Source organism: Agelaius tricolor, unplaced genomic scaffold (assembly GCF_023055355.1).
Source record: "Agelaius tricolor isolate 1412-34295 unplaced genomic scaffold, bAgeTri1.0.p SCAF_33, whole genome shotgun sequence".
NCBI classification, from domain to species: domain Eukaryota; kingdom Metazoa; phylum Chordata; class Aves; order Passeriformes; family Icteridae; genus Agelaius; species Agelaius tricolor.
Genome location: NW_027269293.1, coordinates 4,405,164 through 4,419,816, shown reverse-complemented (window position 1 = coordinate 4,419,816; position 14,653 = coordinate 4,405,164). Strand labels below are relative to the sequence as shown.

General features: G+C 50.3%; 2 protein-coding genes and 1 long non-coding RNA gene across 6 annotated transcripts in view; 1 reads left to right on the top strand and 2 right to left on the bottom strand.

Moving 5' to 3' along the window:
* The window catches only part of BTBD2 (BTB domain containing 2), a 26,194-nt gene extending 13,876 nt beyond the window's left edge, over positions 1-12,318 (bottom strand). For both annotated transcript variants that reach the window (XR_011683147.1, XM_071451944.1), the window contains exons 1-3: positions 11,717-12,318; positions 5,024-5,143; positions 1,413-1,569 (exon numbers count right to left, since the gene is read on the bottom strand). Coding sequence is in view for 1 of the 2 variants with exons in the window: in XM_071451944.1 (XP_071308045.1) it covers positions 1,413-1,569; positions 5,024-5,143; positions 11,717-12,303 (864 nt within the window). In the remaining variant the exon portion in view is untranslated. The remainder of the gene's footprint in view (positions 1-1,412; positions 1,570-5,023; positions 5,144-11,716) is intronic.
* MKNK2 (MAPK interacting serine/threonine kinase 2) overlaps positions 1-14,653 on the bottom strand; it is a 108,196-nt gene that overhangs the window by 78,327 nt on the left and 15,216 nt on the right. Inside the window, exon 15 of one of the 3 annotated variants that reach the window (XM_071451949.1) lies at positions 13,517-13,803. The exons of 1 other annotated variant lie outside the window; for it this stretch is intronic. In XM_071451949.1, coding sequence (XP_071308050.1) covers positions 13,686-13,803 — 118 coding nt within the window. In that variant the 3' untranslated portion in view covers positions 13,517-13,685. Of the gene's footprint in view, positions 1-13,516; positions 13,804-14,653 lie in introns of those variants that run through there. One more of the 3 variants, XM_071451951.1, reaches the window with a different exon arrangement.
* On the top strand, positions 12,171-14,653 carry LOC139602268 (uncharacterized). Its single transcript, XR_011683148.1, has 2 exons — positions 12,171-12,268; positions 13,530-14,653. It is a non-coding gene; the product is annotated as an uncharacterized lncRNA (long non-coding RNA).

Genomic DNA, 14,653 nt, shown 5'->3' with positions numbered 1-14,653 from the left:
CAGGGGCTGCCTCATCTGTTCATGGCACATGGAAAAGGGCCAGGTTAAAGAGGATGGGTGAAGAAGGAGGCAGGGAGTGTTGCAGCAGTAGCTGAACCTAAGCAGTGACAAGTATCTACAAACACCAGTGTGACAGGGAACTACTTTGAGAACTGATCCAAATATTTAAACTAAAAAAAAAAAATAAAAAACCCAGCCTAATCCTGAGCAAAGAGCTCAGCAGTGACTACTTCAGGCCAGCACTGCTTCAGTATCTGCACAACTGCTGGTGTAGCCACTGCCACCCACATGGTACCTACAGGCAGAGCCTGAGACACCTGTACTCCTGATGAGGGGAAAAGTCCAGCAGACAGGAATGCTGGTGAGACAGGCAAGCCCTCAGAGCCAGGGTACCTTGGTGTGCTGGTTCCCACCTCAGTGCAGCTGGGAAACTCCTCTGCAAGCTCTGTTTAACATCAGACATCACAGCAGCTTTCCTGAGCTGGCTGCTCAGAAATATCCTCCAGAGCTACTCCAGTCTGCACATTCCCTGAAGGAAAGAAAGTTACACACAAAGCCTGTGTCCTTCTTATTCCTACAGCACCCAGAACAGGGTGTCCCTGGCAGTGCCATCCACCACACAGATGACAGCACTGTGGATGTCACCAATATGGCATCAGCTGTCTGAGAGAGAGTGACAGGGCCAGAGAGAGAAGATAGGGCTGGGAAATGGGGATGAGTGATGCTCATTTAATCAACCTGGATGCAAAGTCTGATCTTTTCCAAACTCAGCAGAAGTTGTAAACACTGTCTCCTACTTTGCTGCTTCAAGAGTCAAGTGGAAGGTGGAGGAGCCCAACCCTCAGAGACTGGATCAGACCCAGGGCCAAGGAACAGCTGCTCTGACACTCCAGCTCTGTGAGTGCAGGAGGTGGAGCTGGAACAGGCTGAGGAAGAGAGCACCTTGCTCCTCTCCCAGGAAAATAAACCAAAGCATTCATGAAAAGGTTTTCTTTCACCCCCACTTCAGGAAAAGTATTGCACAAAAGTCCTTCAAGGAATGGCTGAGCAGCCAGACACAGCACTGAGAGAAAGCTCAGCATTACCAGTCCTGATTCTGTAACACACGGAAATCCTCTCATTCCACTTTTCTTCTTGGCAGATGAAATCTTTCCACCCTGTTAACTCCATCCCCAGCTCACACTCTGGAAGGAACCACCTGCCACAGTGAAACAGAAAGATCTGAAACAGCAGCAACGTTTGCTGTATATGGTTCTTTGTAAGAACCTGCTCAGCAGTGCTGGACTCCTGTGAGGAAGAATTCAAAGCAAGCCAGAGCTGCTCCACTTTGGATGATCAACTCTGGAACACCCAGAAAATTCCCATTTTCTGACTGTGCTGGACCTTGCTGAAGGCAGAGATCACAAACTCACCTGAGTTAATAGCATGAATGCATTGTCTGCTCTGAGGTTTTTTTTAAGAAACTCCACACAATGAGCTTCAAGGGCTGGAACTGCATATTTCTTAGCTGTGTAAAGTGTTGTCATAACAGTCTCTGGTCCGATCTGAACTTCGTCTGAGTAAAGAAATCTGAAAACATGCAAACAAACATTGCTGTGGTGAATTAAAGTAACAGGGTAAAACCTCTTCAATTCATAGAAAACATGTTTGTGCCTCTCTGCCTGTCATTCTGGTCCATTTCCTCTATTGGAGAGGTAGAAGGGTTTTCACATCCTTTCCACTGACTCTGGTTTACCAAGATTTTTTTTTAGCAGACATTTTACAGTATAACTTTTAACAGCTGGGATTTCCACTGAAGAAGCAGCTCAAACTGGCTTGCATCTCACCACCAGTGAGCTCTTAGCCTACCCTTTATACCAGGCTAAAACAGTCTCTGGCCAAGGGCACCCCTTAAAATTCGTATTTTTGGCTGTTCAATTAGAATAAACAAGGGCAAAGATTCAATCTTGCCTGCCTCCCTCAGAAGAAAAACTCCATTTTACACTACTAATTCAGAAGTGCTGAGAAGCACTCAGACATACCCATCTACTGCACACGAGGTGCTTTACCCACACTCTCTCATCTCTTCACAGATTGAACTGTTCCATTTCATGACACAGATGTTTAAGTACAGCTCACAGTGTAATTTCAGCATAAAGCAAGAGTTAACTGCAGTGAAAAACAAGGACTGCCATGCTGCAGCAAAGCACCAGCCTTCACTGTTAGGCCAAAACAAGGAAGCACATTCATGATGTGAAAAACAAAGGAAACCTGACTGAGCCCCCTTGTACCTGAACTCACTGACCAGAGACAGCAGGAACTGAGGCTGAGCTCAGAAAAATTAGTGATGCAGTGGTTTAGTCCTTATCCCAGAATTCCAGAATGGTTTGGCTGGGAAGGGACCAGTCTTGTTGCAGCCCCTGCCATGGGCACAGACACTTCCCACACCTCCCAGAGGCTGCCCCAGTGTCCAGCCTGGCCTTGGGCACTGCCAGGGATGCAGGGGCAGCCCCAGCTGCTCTGGGCACCCTGGGCCAGGGCCTGCCCACCCTGCCAGGGAACAATTCCTGATTGCCAAGATCCCATCCAGCCCTGCCCTCTGGCACTGGGAGCCATTGCCTGGCTCCTGTCCCTGCAGGCCTTGTCCCCAGTCCCTCTGCAGCTCTCCTGGAGCCCCTTCAGGCCCTGCCAGGGGCTCTGAGCTCTTCCCAGAGCCTCTTCTTCTCCAGGCTGAACAGCTCATGCAGAGTTTTTTTTACTGTATCTCCTTTAACCAGGGGAGCATTTGCCAGTCAGGATCTCAAGGACACAAAGCACAGAGATGCAATATTGTGTTAACTGTGCTTGGCACTCCTATTCCAGGGGATATTTTGCAAACTCCAGCAATGTTTTGCTCTGCATTTCTCTGAAGGGGACACAGCAGCAGGTTGTGTGGCTGCTGTTCCTGGAAGCTTCATGCAGCAGCAGGGCTCTTCCAGGGGGATGCCAGGCAGCATTCCCATCTGCAGCAGAGGAGCTCCTCTCCTCCAGCTAGAGAAGACCAGGATGGCATTCAGGGAAGCATCAACAGTGTGATCCACAGGCAGGGAAGCACTCTCACTGCTGAGAGCAGGCTTTGTGCTGCTCCAGGCATTTGTCAATAGCAGCATCATGCCACAGGTTAATCAATGGGCTTTGCACACACCCTTTCCCAGCCCCATTTGCACTGAGCAATCCTTTCTATTCCAAGATTAACAGAACAGTGGCTCCAAAACCAGTTATTTGTTTACTTCAGTAACTGTGTCAGTATTTCTGTTTACCACAATCCAGTGGGTAACAAGAGAGACAAGAGTAAAAAACTGTGATACTGTGAAAAAACCCAGTATCAATTTAAAAGAACATTTAGACTGTAAACCCAGACCATCAGATGTGTTCTCATCTTTGGGTTAACATAATGATAATAATAATGATAATGATAATAATAATAATAATAATAATAGTCTTACACAATTACAGCAGACCTATTAAAGGTCACTAGCCCACAAACTCCATCACAATCCAGCATCCAGATGGGACCTTCTGCAGAACATTCAGGATGGGCACTTGGTCCCTGGATAAGCTTCTGCTCCTACAGCATTAGATCATGGCTTGGACCAAGTCCAGAGACATATGTAAGGATCAGCTGCCATTCCAGATCAGTGTTTGGAGGGACTGGTTTTACTCCAGGAACTCATACCACATACTTGGTCAGCTGTCTCCTGGAAAGCAGCACCCAAACATCCTCTGGTACAAGCTCTGAGCATTTTAAAAGCAATTTAAAAATTCATTTCTAGATTTAAGCACCCCAGATGTCACTGGACCATGGGCACAGCTCAGAAGCACTGAGGTAATCCAACTATGACTTCTTCCCTAAAAAAATGTAAATATTTCTGTTGAAATCCACCTAAACTTCTGTCTTTTGAGATGATGGGTTCTCTTCTGAAATCACTCTGTTTAATCAAGTGCTGAAATCTCAGCACTGGCAGGGAAACATCAGGACTTTTGCCTCTAAATCACTAGATATTTGGGCCTCACAAATACCTAGTGAATTTGTGAATTTGATTTAAAGATAGTTACAAGCTCTGCACTCCAGAGAGATCCACATGGCTGATAGGCACACACCAATTAGAGGAATTCCCCACGTGCTGGTGCCTGCTTTAAAGCGAGCCAAAGGGGAAGGGGCTCGGGGCTCCCAATTCTTTCTGGCCTTTCATTCTAGCCCAGATCAATTTTAAAATATTCCAAGACAGCACAGGCACGACCAAAGCACTTTCTGAAGGTAAAGCAAAAAGTGTGCCAGAGCTATAGATAGTGACTGCTCCCAGTAGGAAGCGAGTGGGGAACATGTCAAGAGCACAGGACTGGAAACCCCTGGAAGTAGGTTACAGAAATCCTATAGAAACAGGACAATGACTTTCCAGCATCCATTCAGGATTGCTGCTGGATGTTGTACAGCACCAGCCAAGCTTAAAGGAATTGGTGAATAGGATGTTACAGCCCCTTCTTCCTCCTCCTTCAGCACACGGACTTGCAACGCACACTGGAAATGTAAATTCAAACCCAGCTCTCCAAAAGAGGGATAAAACCCACACAAAGGCTGATACCACATGGAATGGCTGAGATTTATTACACACCCCTGCTTACCTGTTACAACTTGCTCACGGCCTAAACAAGCTCCAAGTGTTTGTAACTTACAGAGCTTTCAAAAGATCACTTTTCCCCTCTTCTCTCAAAGAGCATTTAGGATGAAACCAAACCAATTAGTGAATAAGAAGCTGTAACACAATGGCCAATATTATATATTTATATATAATTTTTTTTAATGCAGTAGCTGCAGTAGACTTTTACCCAAGAAAACAGGGATTTACCACCAGCAGTTAAACACCATTGAACAGATCAAAGAGGCATTTCACTTTGGAAATGAACAACCTCCCTTCTACATATACTTCCCTGCTTTCATTAAAACCATTTTTTGCTACACTAAATCTGTGCATCCCAGTTATGCTGTGCTTTGGAAGCAGCTTACTTGAGCAGAGCTAGGAAGGCAGCAGGCTCCACGTCAGGCAGCTCAATCTCTGTGGAGGTTGTGGCCATCCCACCATTGAACATCGCATCGAAGACAGCGCTGCCCACGGCCAGCACGAACCTAACGTGGAAAAATAACAAACATGCAAATAAAACCTTATGTTAAATCATATTTATATTCCAAAATAATCCCAGGCTGGTTGCTTATCTCCAAAGCCACCCTCAGGGAAGGCAAATCGTTTGTGGAGTTAAAGCAAAAGTGTTTTGCAAGAGCAGGGAGGGTCAGGCTTGCTGCAAAGCACCAAAGCTGCAAGGAACTTCCTTCTGAGCCCTGTCCTACAGCACAGGAATGGCTCCCCACAGGCCAGATTTTGGGAATTATGGAATAGAATACACATGCTTTGTAAAGCCCCTGTAGGAGCCTATGTGTCATCCCAACACTGAGAAGCAAAGGAACAGCAAAGTTAAGGAGTTCAAGTTCTTCCAGTAAACAGAGCCCCAGTCTTGCTGCAATTCCCCACAATCACCTACTGGAAACACTTATATAAAACTTGTCACCCACAGGCCCAGGCACACATCTCTGGTGATGGCAGAGCAAGCTCCCAAAACACAAAACAGCAGCAGCACCAGGAGCTGCAGAGCCCAAGCCCTGGCACGGGAGCTGCCCTCCCCACGGTGCTGAGGATAACCTGCTCTGGGCTCAGCCCAGAGGGAAGAACAAACCTCCCTCAGAGCAAACCAGCACAGAGAGGTGCACACAAACCTCAGCACTGCTGGGAGCTTACATGGTAATACTGGCACAGAGAAGGATGCTACAGCTCTAAAGAGACTGAAAGCAGGAACTTGCACAAAACAGGTTTGATACCAAAAGTTATGTCCCAGCACTCCCATGCAAACAAGATGATCCCCTCTCCCAACAGACATCTCCTGTTTCAGGAGGAGGCCCAGGCCTGGGCTGCTGAGGGGCCTGTGTACATTTAAACTACTGTACCTGCCTCAGGACTTAGAAAGCCATTTTGAAAACTTTCTTGCTCAAAAATACAGGAGTGAGCTTTTTGCCATGAAGGATTCCTGTGTCTGCCACCACGCAGCTCCCTGAAGTTAAACTGAAGGTCACAACTCAGCACAGAAAGGAAGCAGAGCAGCCCAGGCTGCAGGAGATGACTACAGCCACTTCTCTACCAACTAGGAAAAGGAAAAAGCTGGAATATTCCAGGTTCTTGCTGCAGGGGTTTGATGCACACTTCCAGAGAAGCAGCAAGAACTGCAGGCAGAAATCCACAGAAGACAGCAGGCATGGGGCAGAAACCTCCAGCCCAAGGAAAGTCCAGCACTACGGGGGAATTTCAGTCAGATTTAACAGGAAATTAAGTAAATTAAGTAAACTTTTAAAAGTAGGAAATTTCGATTTAAACAATGTTTTCTTTTCTCGCTTTTCCCTCCCCTCCCATCCAGAGGAGGCTTCCCAGGGATACAATGGAGTGAAGCTCCATGGATGTGCCAGGCTCATTTGCTGTGATGGAGTTTGGCTGAGGAGCTGGCTCATTGTTCCTGATGGGCTCAGGGAGCTCGGGACAAACCACAGTGGTTACAAAAAAGTACACACATGCATATTTCTGTCAAACCATTCTCAAGAAAAATGTCAAGAAAAATAAAAACCTTCCTCACAATACCAGAATTGCCAGATGAAACAAAAATCCTTGTTCCTCCAAAAGCAGCGATGGTGGCAAAACAATTGCCGGCTTTGTCTGATACTAAAAATTAACATATATTAATTGCACTCTCCAATTTTCATTCTCACAGCCAGCACAGTACAGGTCCTCAATGAGCAAGAGCTTTCAGAAGCTATTTGAAAAGGGCATTCATTTAAAAAAACTCTCAAATGTTTGCTTCCATTTCAGTCGGGAACAAATCAGTCAGATTTTGTAAACTGCTGAGCCCTAATAGGATCCTGGGAGGTGCCAGGGAAACCCAGGACTCCACATTTGAAGTTCCCTTAAAACACTAAGAGAACATAATTAACATAAGAAAATCCCTCTCTCTCTCCAGTGTTTTCTTAAGCTGCTCTAAAGACACTCCAGGAAAAGCAGGGATGCTCACCACTCCTCCTACACCATCCACCAGCTTCCCCCAGCCATGCAGGTCTGCAGCAGGAAGAGATGGGATTTGTTTTAGATGGGAAAATCCAACAGAGAGTTATTTTTAAATACTTTTGTGGCCAAAACAGAGTGGACTACTGAAAAGGGGCAGAGAAATAAGCAGAAATAGAACTAAAGAATTAAGAAAGCAACACCTGATTTCTTCTCATTCCCTCTGCACCAGGAAGAGCCAAAGTAAACTGACTGTCAGTGGTAAGAGTCACAGGAACTTCCTTGAGGTTAATTTGTCTTCAAAAGGATCCAAAGCTGACTACAGGCTGTGGAAGGCCTGCAAGAAAATGTCTTTCCTTCTGCTATTTTGTTTCCTGTCACAACTTTCACTGCTTCATGCTCACCTTGGCACCCCTTGTCACCTGGTTTCATTTGCACACCCACCAGTGCTGCTCCCTTTCCAGGCACTACAGTAACACCAATAACAAAAGAAACCACTCAAACCCACAGCTACCCCACTGCTGCTGAACAGCTCCCCCCTCCATCTGTACCACTGCAGAGAAACCTTAAAATATCTATTCCAGAAGAGCTGGCACAGGAACACAGCAACATATGACATGCTGGAGCTCGGTGCCACCAGAGGTGATGAGAAGCTGCTGCTGATGATGATGGTGTGCTGGCTGCAGAGGATGCAGACCCTGGGTGAAAGGAGCAGCCCTGCATGGAAACAGGAGCCATGGGACACAGGAACTGTGAGTGAATGCATGCCTGAGAAAAGCCAGGACGGGCTCAGAAGGGACTCTTGGAAACAACAGCCAAGTCTTACTCAGGCTGTCACCAAGCTGTAGATCTCCCAGGCTGGAGCACACACAGGGCTGCATCCCCACATGCTCGCCCTGCTCACTCTCAGGCCCTATTTTCTGGCCAATTAACAAGTTTAATTACGAGACCCATGGAACTCCTGGCTGATGAGGTTTAGACATTTCTAATCCCATTGATACTGTGCTCGATGAAGCAGATCTGGAGAAAGACAAAAAACCTTCCCCTCTTACTGCTGGGTCTAATCAATGTGTTGACCTTGGCCATGCTGGTGCCATGAAGCTTCGAGGCAGCTGCTCGGCCTGGCCTTGACGTCAAAAACAAATTTAAGGCCATCCCATCTTCTTGATGGCTGATTCAGCAGCAAGAGGGAATGAGCTGAAGGCTCAGAGACAGGGCCTGCTCCAAGGTAGGCAAGGAACTTCCACAGGGTCTGGAGTCTCCTCCATGTGGGAAACACCTGATCTTCTCAGGGCTGCAGATACCTGGACAGGTGACCCTTCAGTCAAACCCATTCACACCTTTTATCTTCAAACTGGGCTCTCACACACGAAATGAATGTTTTATTTTGTCTTAGCTGCTTAGCAGCTCTTAGCTGCTCTGGGAGGTTTCTTTTGTCTGTTTCTGTGGCTTGATTCGAACTGCTGAGCCACAGAATCCCAGATTGGTTTGGGTGGGAAGGGACCTCAAAGCCCACCCAGTGCCACCCCTGCCATGGCAGGGACACCTCCCACTGTCCCAGGTGCTCCCAGCCCTGTCCAGCCTGGCCTTGGGCACTGCCAGGGATGCAGGGGCAGCCCCAGCTGCTCTGGGCACCCTGTGCCAGGGCCTGCCCACCCTGCCAGGGAACAATTCCTTCCCAATACCTAATCTAAATCTCCCCTCCTTTCAGATCAGGGCCATTAACTGAATTTTCCAGGTGCACTCAGAAAATTGTGTGCACTGAAGCTACAGCTGAAGCTACAGCTCTGTCAGAAACCTCTTCTGGCACCAGCACCTGTGGACAACATCACCTGTGCTCACTGGGCACACCCCACTTCATTACCTCAACCTACAAACCCTCCACATTCCCTCAGCTCCATCCAGGAGAAGACAGACCAGGAATCACCATCACTTCCAGCTCCCACAGGACTGTATCTCTTGGGTTCTTTGTGCTTCCCAGGCTGCTGCTAAAGCCATTCCCAGCACACCATGAAGTCATATCAAGGATGACAGGCAGGATGCTGCAGACCATTCCTTAAGGCACCACATGGAGCTGTCCAAGAACTCTATTTAGGAGTTGCTCCTCCTGCACCCATGCTTGGTACCTGGCCTGGTTTAAAAATTTGCACAATTAAATCAGACTGCAGAAATACTTACCTGGGAACTGTGCACTATTGTGCTAGGGGTGGTTTAGATTGGATATTAGGGAAAATGTCTTTACAGAAAAAGTTGTAAAGCACTGGAATGGGCTGCTCAGAGTGGTGGTGCAGTTACCATTCCTGAAGTCTTCAAAAAACATGGATGTGGCACTTGGGGACATGGTGAATATAGTGGTGCTGGGCTGATGATTGGATTTGATGATCTTAAAGGTGTTTTCCAGCATTAATAACTCCATGAGTTTATTATTTCAGACATCTGACAAAGCACCAACACCTGCCCTGGCCACTGAAACAAAACAGCACCTCTCCAACTGAACCCATGGCTGCTTTGCAACTCAATTCCAACCCAAAGTATCTTCAGCTGTAGAGGTACTGTGGGAAAACTGCGCACAGGAGGGGTCTGGGTGGTTTTATTTTAGGCTCTCTTATTTCTGAAATAACCACAGTACTTCATAAATCACCAGGATATCCCAGCTGTAACATCACACGGACAAGTTTTACTAAAATCTCTAGAACCCTTAGGTGGGATGTCACACCATGACACACTCCATTCTATCTTTACCACCCAGAGCACCAGATGAATTTCATAGCAATTAAGCAGCATCTCACTTCAGGGACGATTTTTTTTTTTCAAATCTTCATTTATTTTCCATTTATTTCTGGGCTGAACATCACCTGTCCCCACCCAGCAAGCCTAGTTCTCAGGACAGGACCAAGCTTACCCAAATACTAATTAAGCTTCAAATTATAAGAGAGCAAAGCTGACACCCTAAACTCTAAAACCAGCCTAGAACAAGTGTGGTTTGTTCTTAAAGTGAGAGAAAAGGGGGAAATCTGAAGGGGGAACTTCCAGTAACAGGAGCACTTAGGAGAAAAGCAATAATTTGAAACTGTTTGGAACAAGGCTCCCTTTGCCAAGCACCACTTCCAGGTACACCAAGGAACCTCCCTCACCCAGTTAAAGGTGGTTCCATCTCTGAGCTCTTCCTTGGGAGGAAGAGGGTGGCATACATGGATTCACTGGAGCTCCCCCAAGGAACCAGCTGAATGTCAATCAGCCACATCAGATCTGCATCATCCAGGTGGAGGCGATTCCCAGCTCCTCTGAGCTGCAAATTCTTAAATGGCAGCTCAGCCCTAAGCATTAACCACCACGGGTTGTTCAGGCTCAGGTGTCATTCTCAACACAGCTCTTCACGGTAGTGGATTAACCCACAAAACACAGGGCTTCAGAAAAGATTCAATAAAGGTCATTTTAAAATTAAAATGTTCCACCTGAAATTTGGGGTCTTGAACCATTGTTCCTTCATTTCCATCCGCAATGGTCTCACAGATTTTGGTGATCCCTGTCAGCAGGGATCAGGCAGATCAGGGAGGCTACTCCTCCTCTCCTCTGCTTCCCACCAAACCAAGAGTTACTTCCAAGTGACACCCAGGGATGTGGGGTTTTCCATGCTGCGCCTGTCCTACTCACTCCATCCCTCTGGATAAAACACTCTCACCCAAACCCTGGATGCATCCTGAGCTGGTGACCCTGAGGAGAGGCACAACACTGACCCAAGGCTAGGAGAGATCTGGGACAGCACTGACTGACCACAGTGGGGGTCCTGTGCTCAGGACGTGTCCCTGAGCAGGGGGTGAAATGTGGGGTGCAGTTATGTGACCCCCTTTTCTCTCCTCACAGGGGAGGTGCAGCAGCTCAAACCCTGCACCACTGTACCCCCCTCCATGGCACATCACACCCCGAGGCTGCAGGAGAACCCACAGCATTCCCAGGGCCATGGCTGAGGGGCAGTTTGGGGATGAGGGGCCATCCCCGATGGAGAGCAAAGAGATCATCCCTGAAGAGGATGACGGGCCATCCCTGAGGAACTGTTCTGAGAATAAGGAGACATTCTCTGAGGGGCAGTTTTGGGGGATAAGGGGACAGTTCCCTGAGGAGAAACACGAGGGAGCAAAGGGAGCAATCACTGAGAAGCAGTTTTGGGGGATAAGGGAGTGATTCCCTGAGGAACAACATAGAGGGGTGAGGACAGCAATCTCCGGTGGGAAGTGAAGGGGAAAAAGATGCAATTCCCGGAGGGAATATGTGAGCAATTCCCCCAGGGGATAACGGGGGGGTGGGGAAGGAGGGGGAGATGAGCCATCCTCGAAGGGCAATTTGGGGCTTGAGAGGGTGATCCCTGACAGGAGGAGGAGCGATGCCTGAGGGGCACTTTTGTCAAATAAACAGGCGATTCCCTTTATCAGTGTGGGGAGAGTGAGGGGACGACCCCAGGCCCATCGGGCCGGCCCCCATGACCCTCCCGAGGCCCGGGACCCGCGGCCACCCCGCAGGGCCATGGGGCTGGGTGCCCCCACACCCCTCATCCCTCCCGCATTCCCGGACCCCCACGCGTGGGACCCCCGCGCCCCCCGCCCCACCTGTGCGCCGGGATGCGCTGGGAGCCGCGGCCCTTCCCCACCAGGAAGTGCACGTCGCTGAGCACCTCGTTGTTGAAGAGGAACGCGAACCGCTCCTGCACCGTCGGCTTCGTCGCCTGCCAGTTGTACACCGGCTCCCGCTGCAGCGCCCCGCCAGGACCGCCCGCCCCGCCGGCTGCCCCCGCCGCCCCCGCCGCCGCCGGGCCCCCCGCGCCGCCGCTGGCCGCCGGCGGGTTGGCGGCGCCGCTCTGGTTGTAGGTGAGGCCGGGCGGCGAGGCGGGCGCGCCGTTGGTGCAGGCGGCGGCCGCGGCCCCGTTGCCCGGCGGGGGCGGCGGCGGCTGCGGGCAGGAGGAGGAGAGGCCGCCGGGGCCGCCGCTCCCTCCGGCCGCCATCTTGTGCGGCGGGGCCGCGGGGGCGGGCGGCGCGGGGCGGCGCTGCAGCAGCACCAGCACCAGCAGCGGCGGGCGGGACACGGCGGCAGGCGGGACGGGGACGGGGGCGAGGGCCGTGGAGATGTCGGCGGTGGCGTCAATGGCGGTGGCGTCGATGGCGGTGCGGATGCAGAGCGCCGGGCAGCAGCGGCGCATGGGGCGGGCGCCGCCGCCGGCCGGGCACGGGGGAGCGGCGGAGGCGGCGGCGGGGCGGGGAGAGGGCGTGGGGCGGCGGGCGGGGCCGGCACGGAGGGGGAGGATGGAGGGCGATGCGAGGGGGAGTGAGGGGGTGATACCTAAGGGGATGATTCCTGAGGGGGCGATCCTTGAGGAGGATGAGGGTCCATCCCTGAGGAGCACTTCTGGAGATGAGGGGGCGATCCCTGGGGGATCTTTTGAGGGTAACGGGGCATTTCCCTGACGAGCAGCAGAGGGGAGCAATCCCTGACGGGCACTTTTTGGGCAAGAGGGAATGAGACCCTGAGGAACCAGTGTGGAGGAATGAGAAAGACAATTTTGATGGGCGATCCCTGGGGGCAGTTTGGGGGATGAGGGGATGATCCCTTAGGGAAAGTAAGGGGATGATCCCTGAAGGGCTGATCCCTGAAAAGGATGGGGACCATCCCTGAGGGGCAGTCTGAGAGACAAAGGGGGTGAGCCTTGAGGAGGTGAGAGTCAGTCTCTGAGGGAAGGTTTTGAGAACGAGGGGGTGATCCCTGAGGGGAATAAAAGGATGATCCATGAGGGAATAATTCCTGAAGATGATGAGGGGCCAAACCTGAGGGACAGTTTTGAGGCCTGGAGCATTTCCCTGAGGGGCAACATGGAGGGGGTGGGAAGAGGAGCAATCCTTGAGGGAGAGTTTTGGGGATGATGGAGTGATCCCTGAGGAGGAGGAGGGCACATCCCTGGGGTGGAAGGAGGAGGAGCAGGGAAATGGAAGTGATTTCCCGAGAGCAATGAGCGGGGCAGGGGGTGAGGGAAGCAATCCCTGAGGGGCAGTTTTGAGGGATGAGGTTCCCTGAGGAACAGTGTGGGGTTGTGACAGAAACAATCCCTGAGAACCAGTTTGGACATAATGGCCATTCCCCGAGGAGCAATGTGAGGGGGTCAAAGGGGAGCAATCTCTGAGGGGTAATTTTGAGGGATAAGGGGAGCATCCTGTGAAAGGGGTTATTCTGAGGAGGATGAGGGAGCCCAGAGAGCAGTTTGTGAAGGGATGAGAAATGGGGGTGCAATTCACAGAGAAGATGTTGAGAGTTAAGGGGCTGAAGGAGGTCAGTGCTGGGGGTGAGGAGCCAGGGAGGTTTGGGCCTTGTGGAGGTGAAGGTGAATTGGGGGTTTTCCCTTCATGATCTCACACAGCAGCCATTCCTCTGCAGGCCTCCAGCATCCCCAGGCCCCTGCTGCATGCCCAGCAATTCCTCACAATAATCAGAGTTACTGGCTGCTGCTGACACAGGCCTGGAGCACCATGTTACCAAGCCCACCACAGGCATTACCCTGCACAAACCTGGGAGCCACAGCACCCTGATCCCTCACCTGCTGCTCCTGCTGGACCTGCTCAGCCAGAAACCACTGGCCAGTGTTGTCCCCACCGATGGCATCTCCTTGCCAGGCAGTGTGAGGTGGAGATGGTGCGGGGGCAGGAGCCGGCTGCAAAGCAGAAGATTAATTAAGAGGCTGTGCCACTGCCTCGCTGTGATCTCAGTAACTGAACCGTTAAAGTGATTTATTCTTTGCAGGGTAATTACATTCCCCCTCTCTCTGTTATCCATCCCCTGATCTGTGCTGCACACACACCCAGTCAGGAGCAGGCATGTGCTCTGGGAGTCCATGTGTCAGAGGGGAGATGGCCTGGCTGCCCCTTCTGCTTCCTGGGCCTTGGTGTTACAGCTTCTGCAGCACACAGAGACAGGCTGTTTGTGTGGATGCTGTGCTGTTTGTGTGGATGGTGTGCTGTTTGTGTGGATGGTGTGGATTTAACACTTCCAGACCCTCGCACAGCTCTGGGATCTCCCCATGAGCCACTATGGCCAGACACAGCAATGCTGCTACACCACTGATTTTGACTGAGTCCAGCCTGGCTTTGTATTGTGTTGTCAATACCCGTTTCTGCTGCATTCTGTGCTGTCATGTTCCTTGCTGCATTGTTAAAGGTGCATTTCCCATGCACAAGTTTGGGAAACTCCTATGCAGAGCTCTTGTCCTAACAGTCTCAGTGTAGGCAGGAATGAGTAGGAGCCTTTAAAATCAGAGAACCACAGAACCATAGAATCATTAATATAAGAAAACATTTTTAAGATCATGTCCAACTGTTACCCCAGCATCACCCCCATGTTCACCACTAAACTATGTCACCACATGTTTTTTGAGCACTTCCAGGGCTGGAAACACAGCATTTTCGAGTATCTATTTAGAGTATTAGAAATAGTGTTTTTCAGAGGAACAATCCTTTTTCCTGTGAAATCTTTCATTTACTAATAATAACCAGGCATTCAGTACA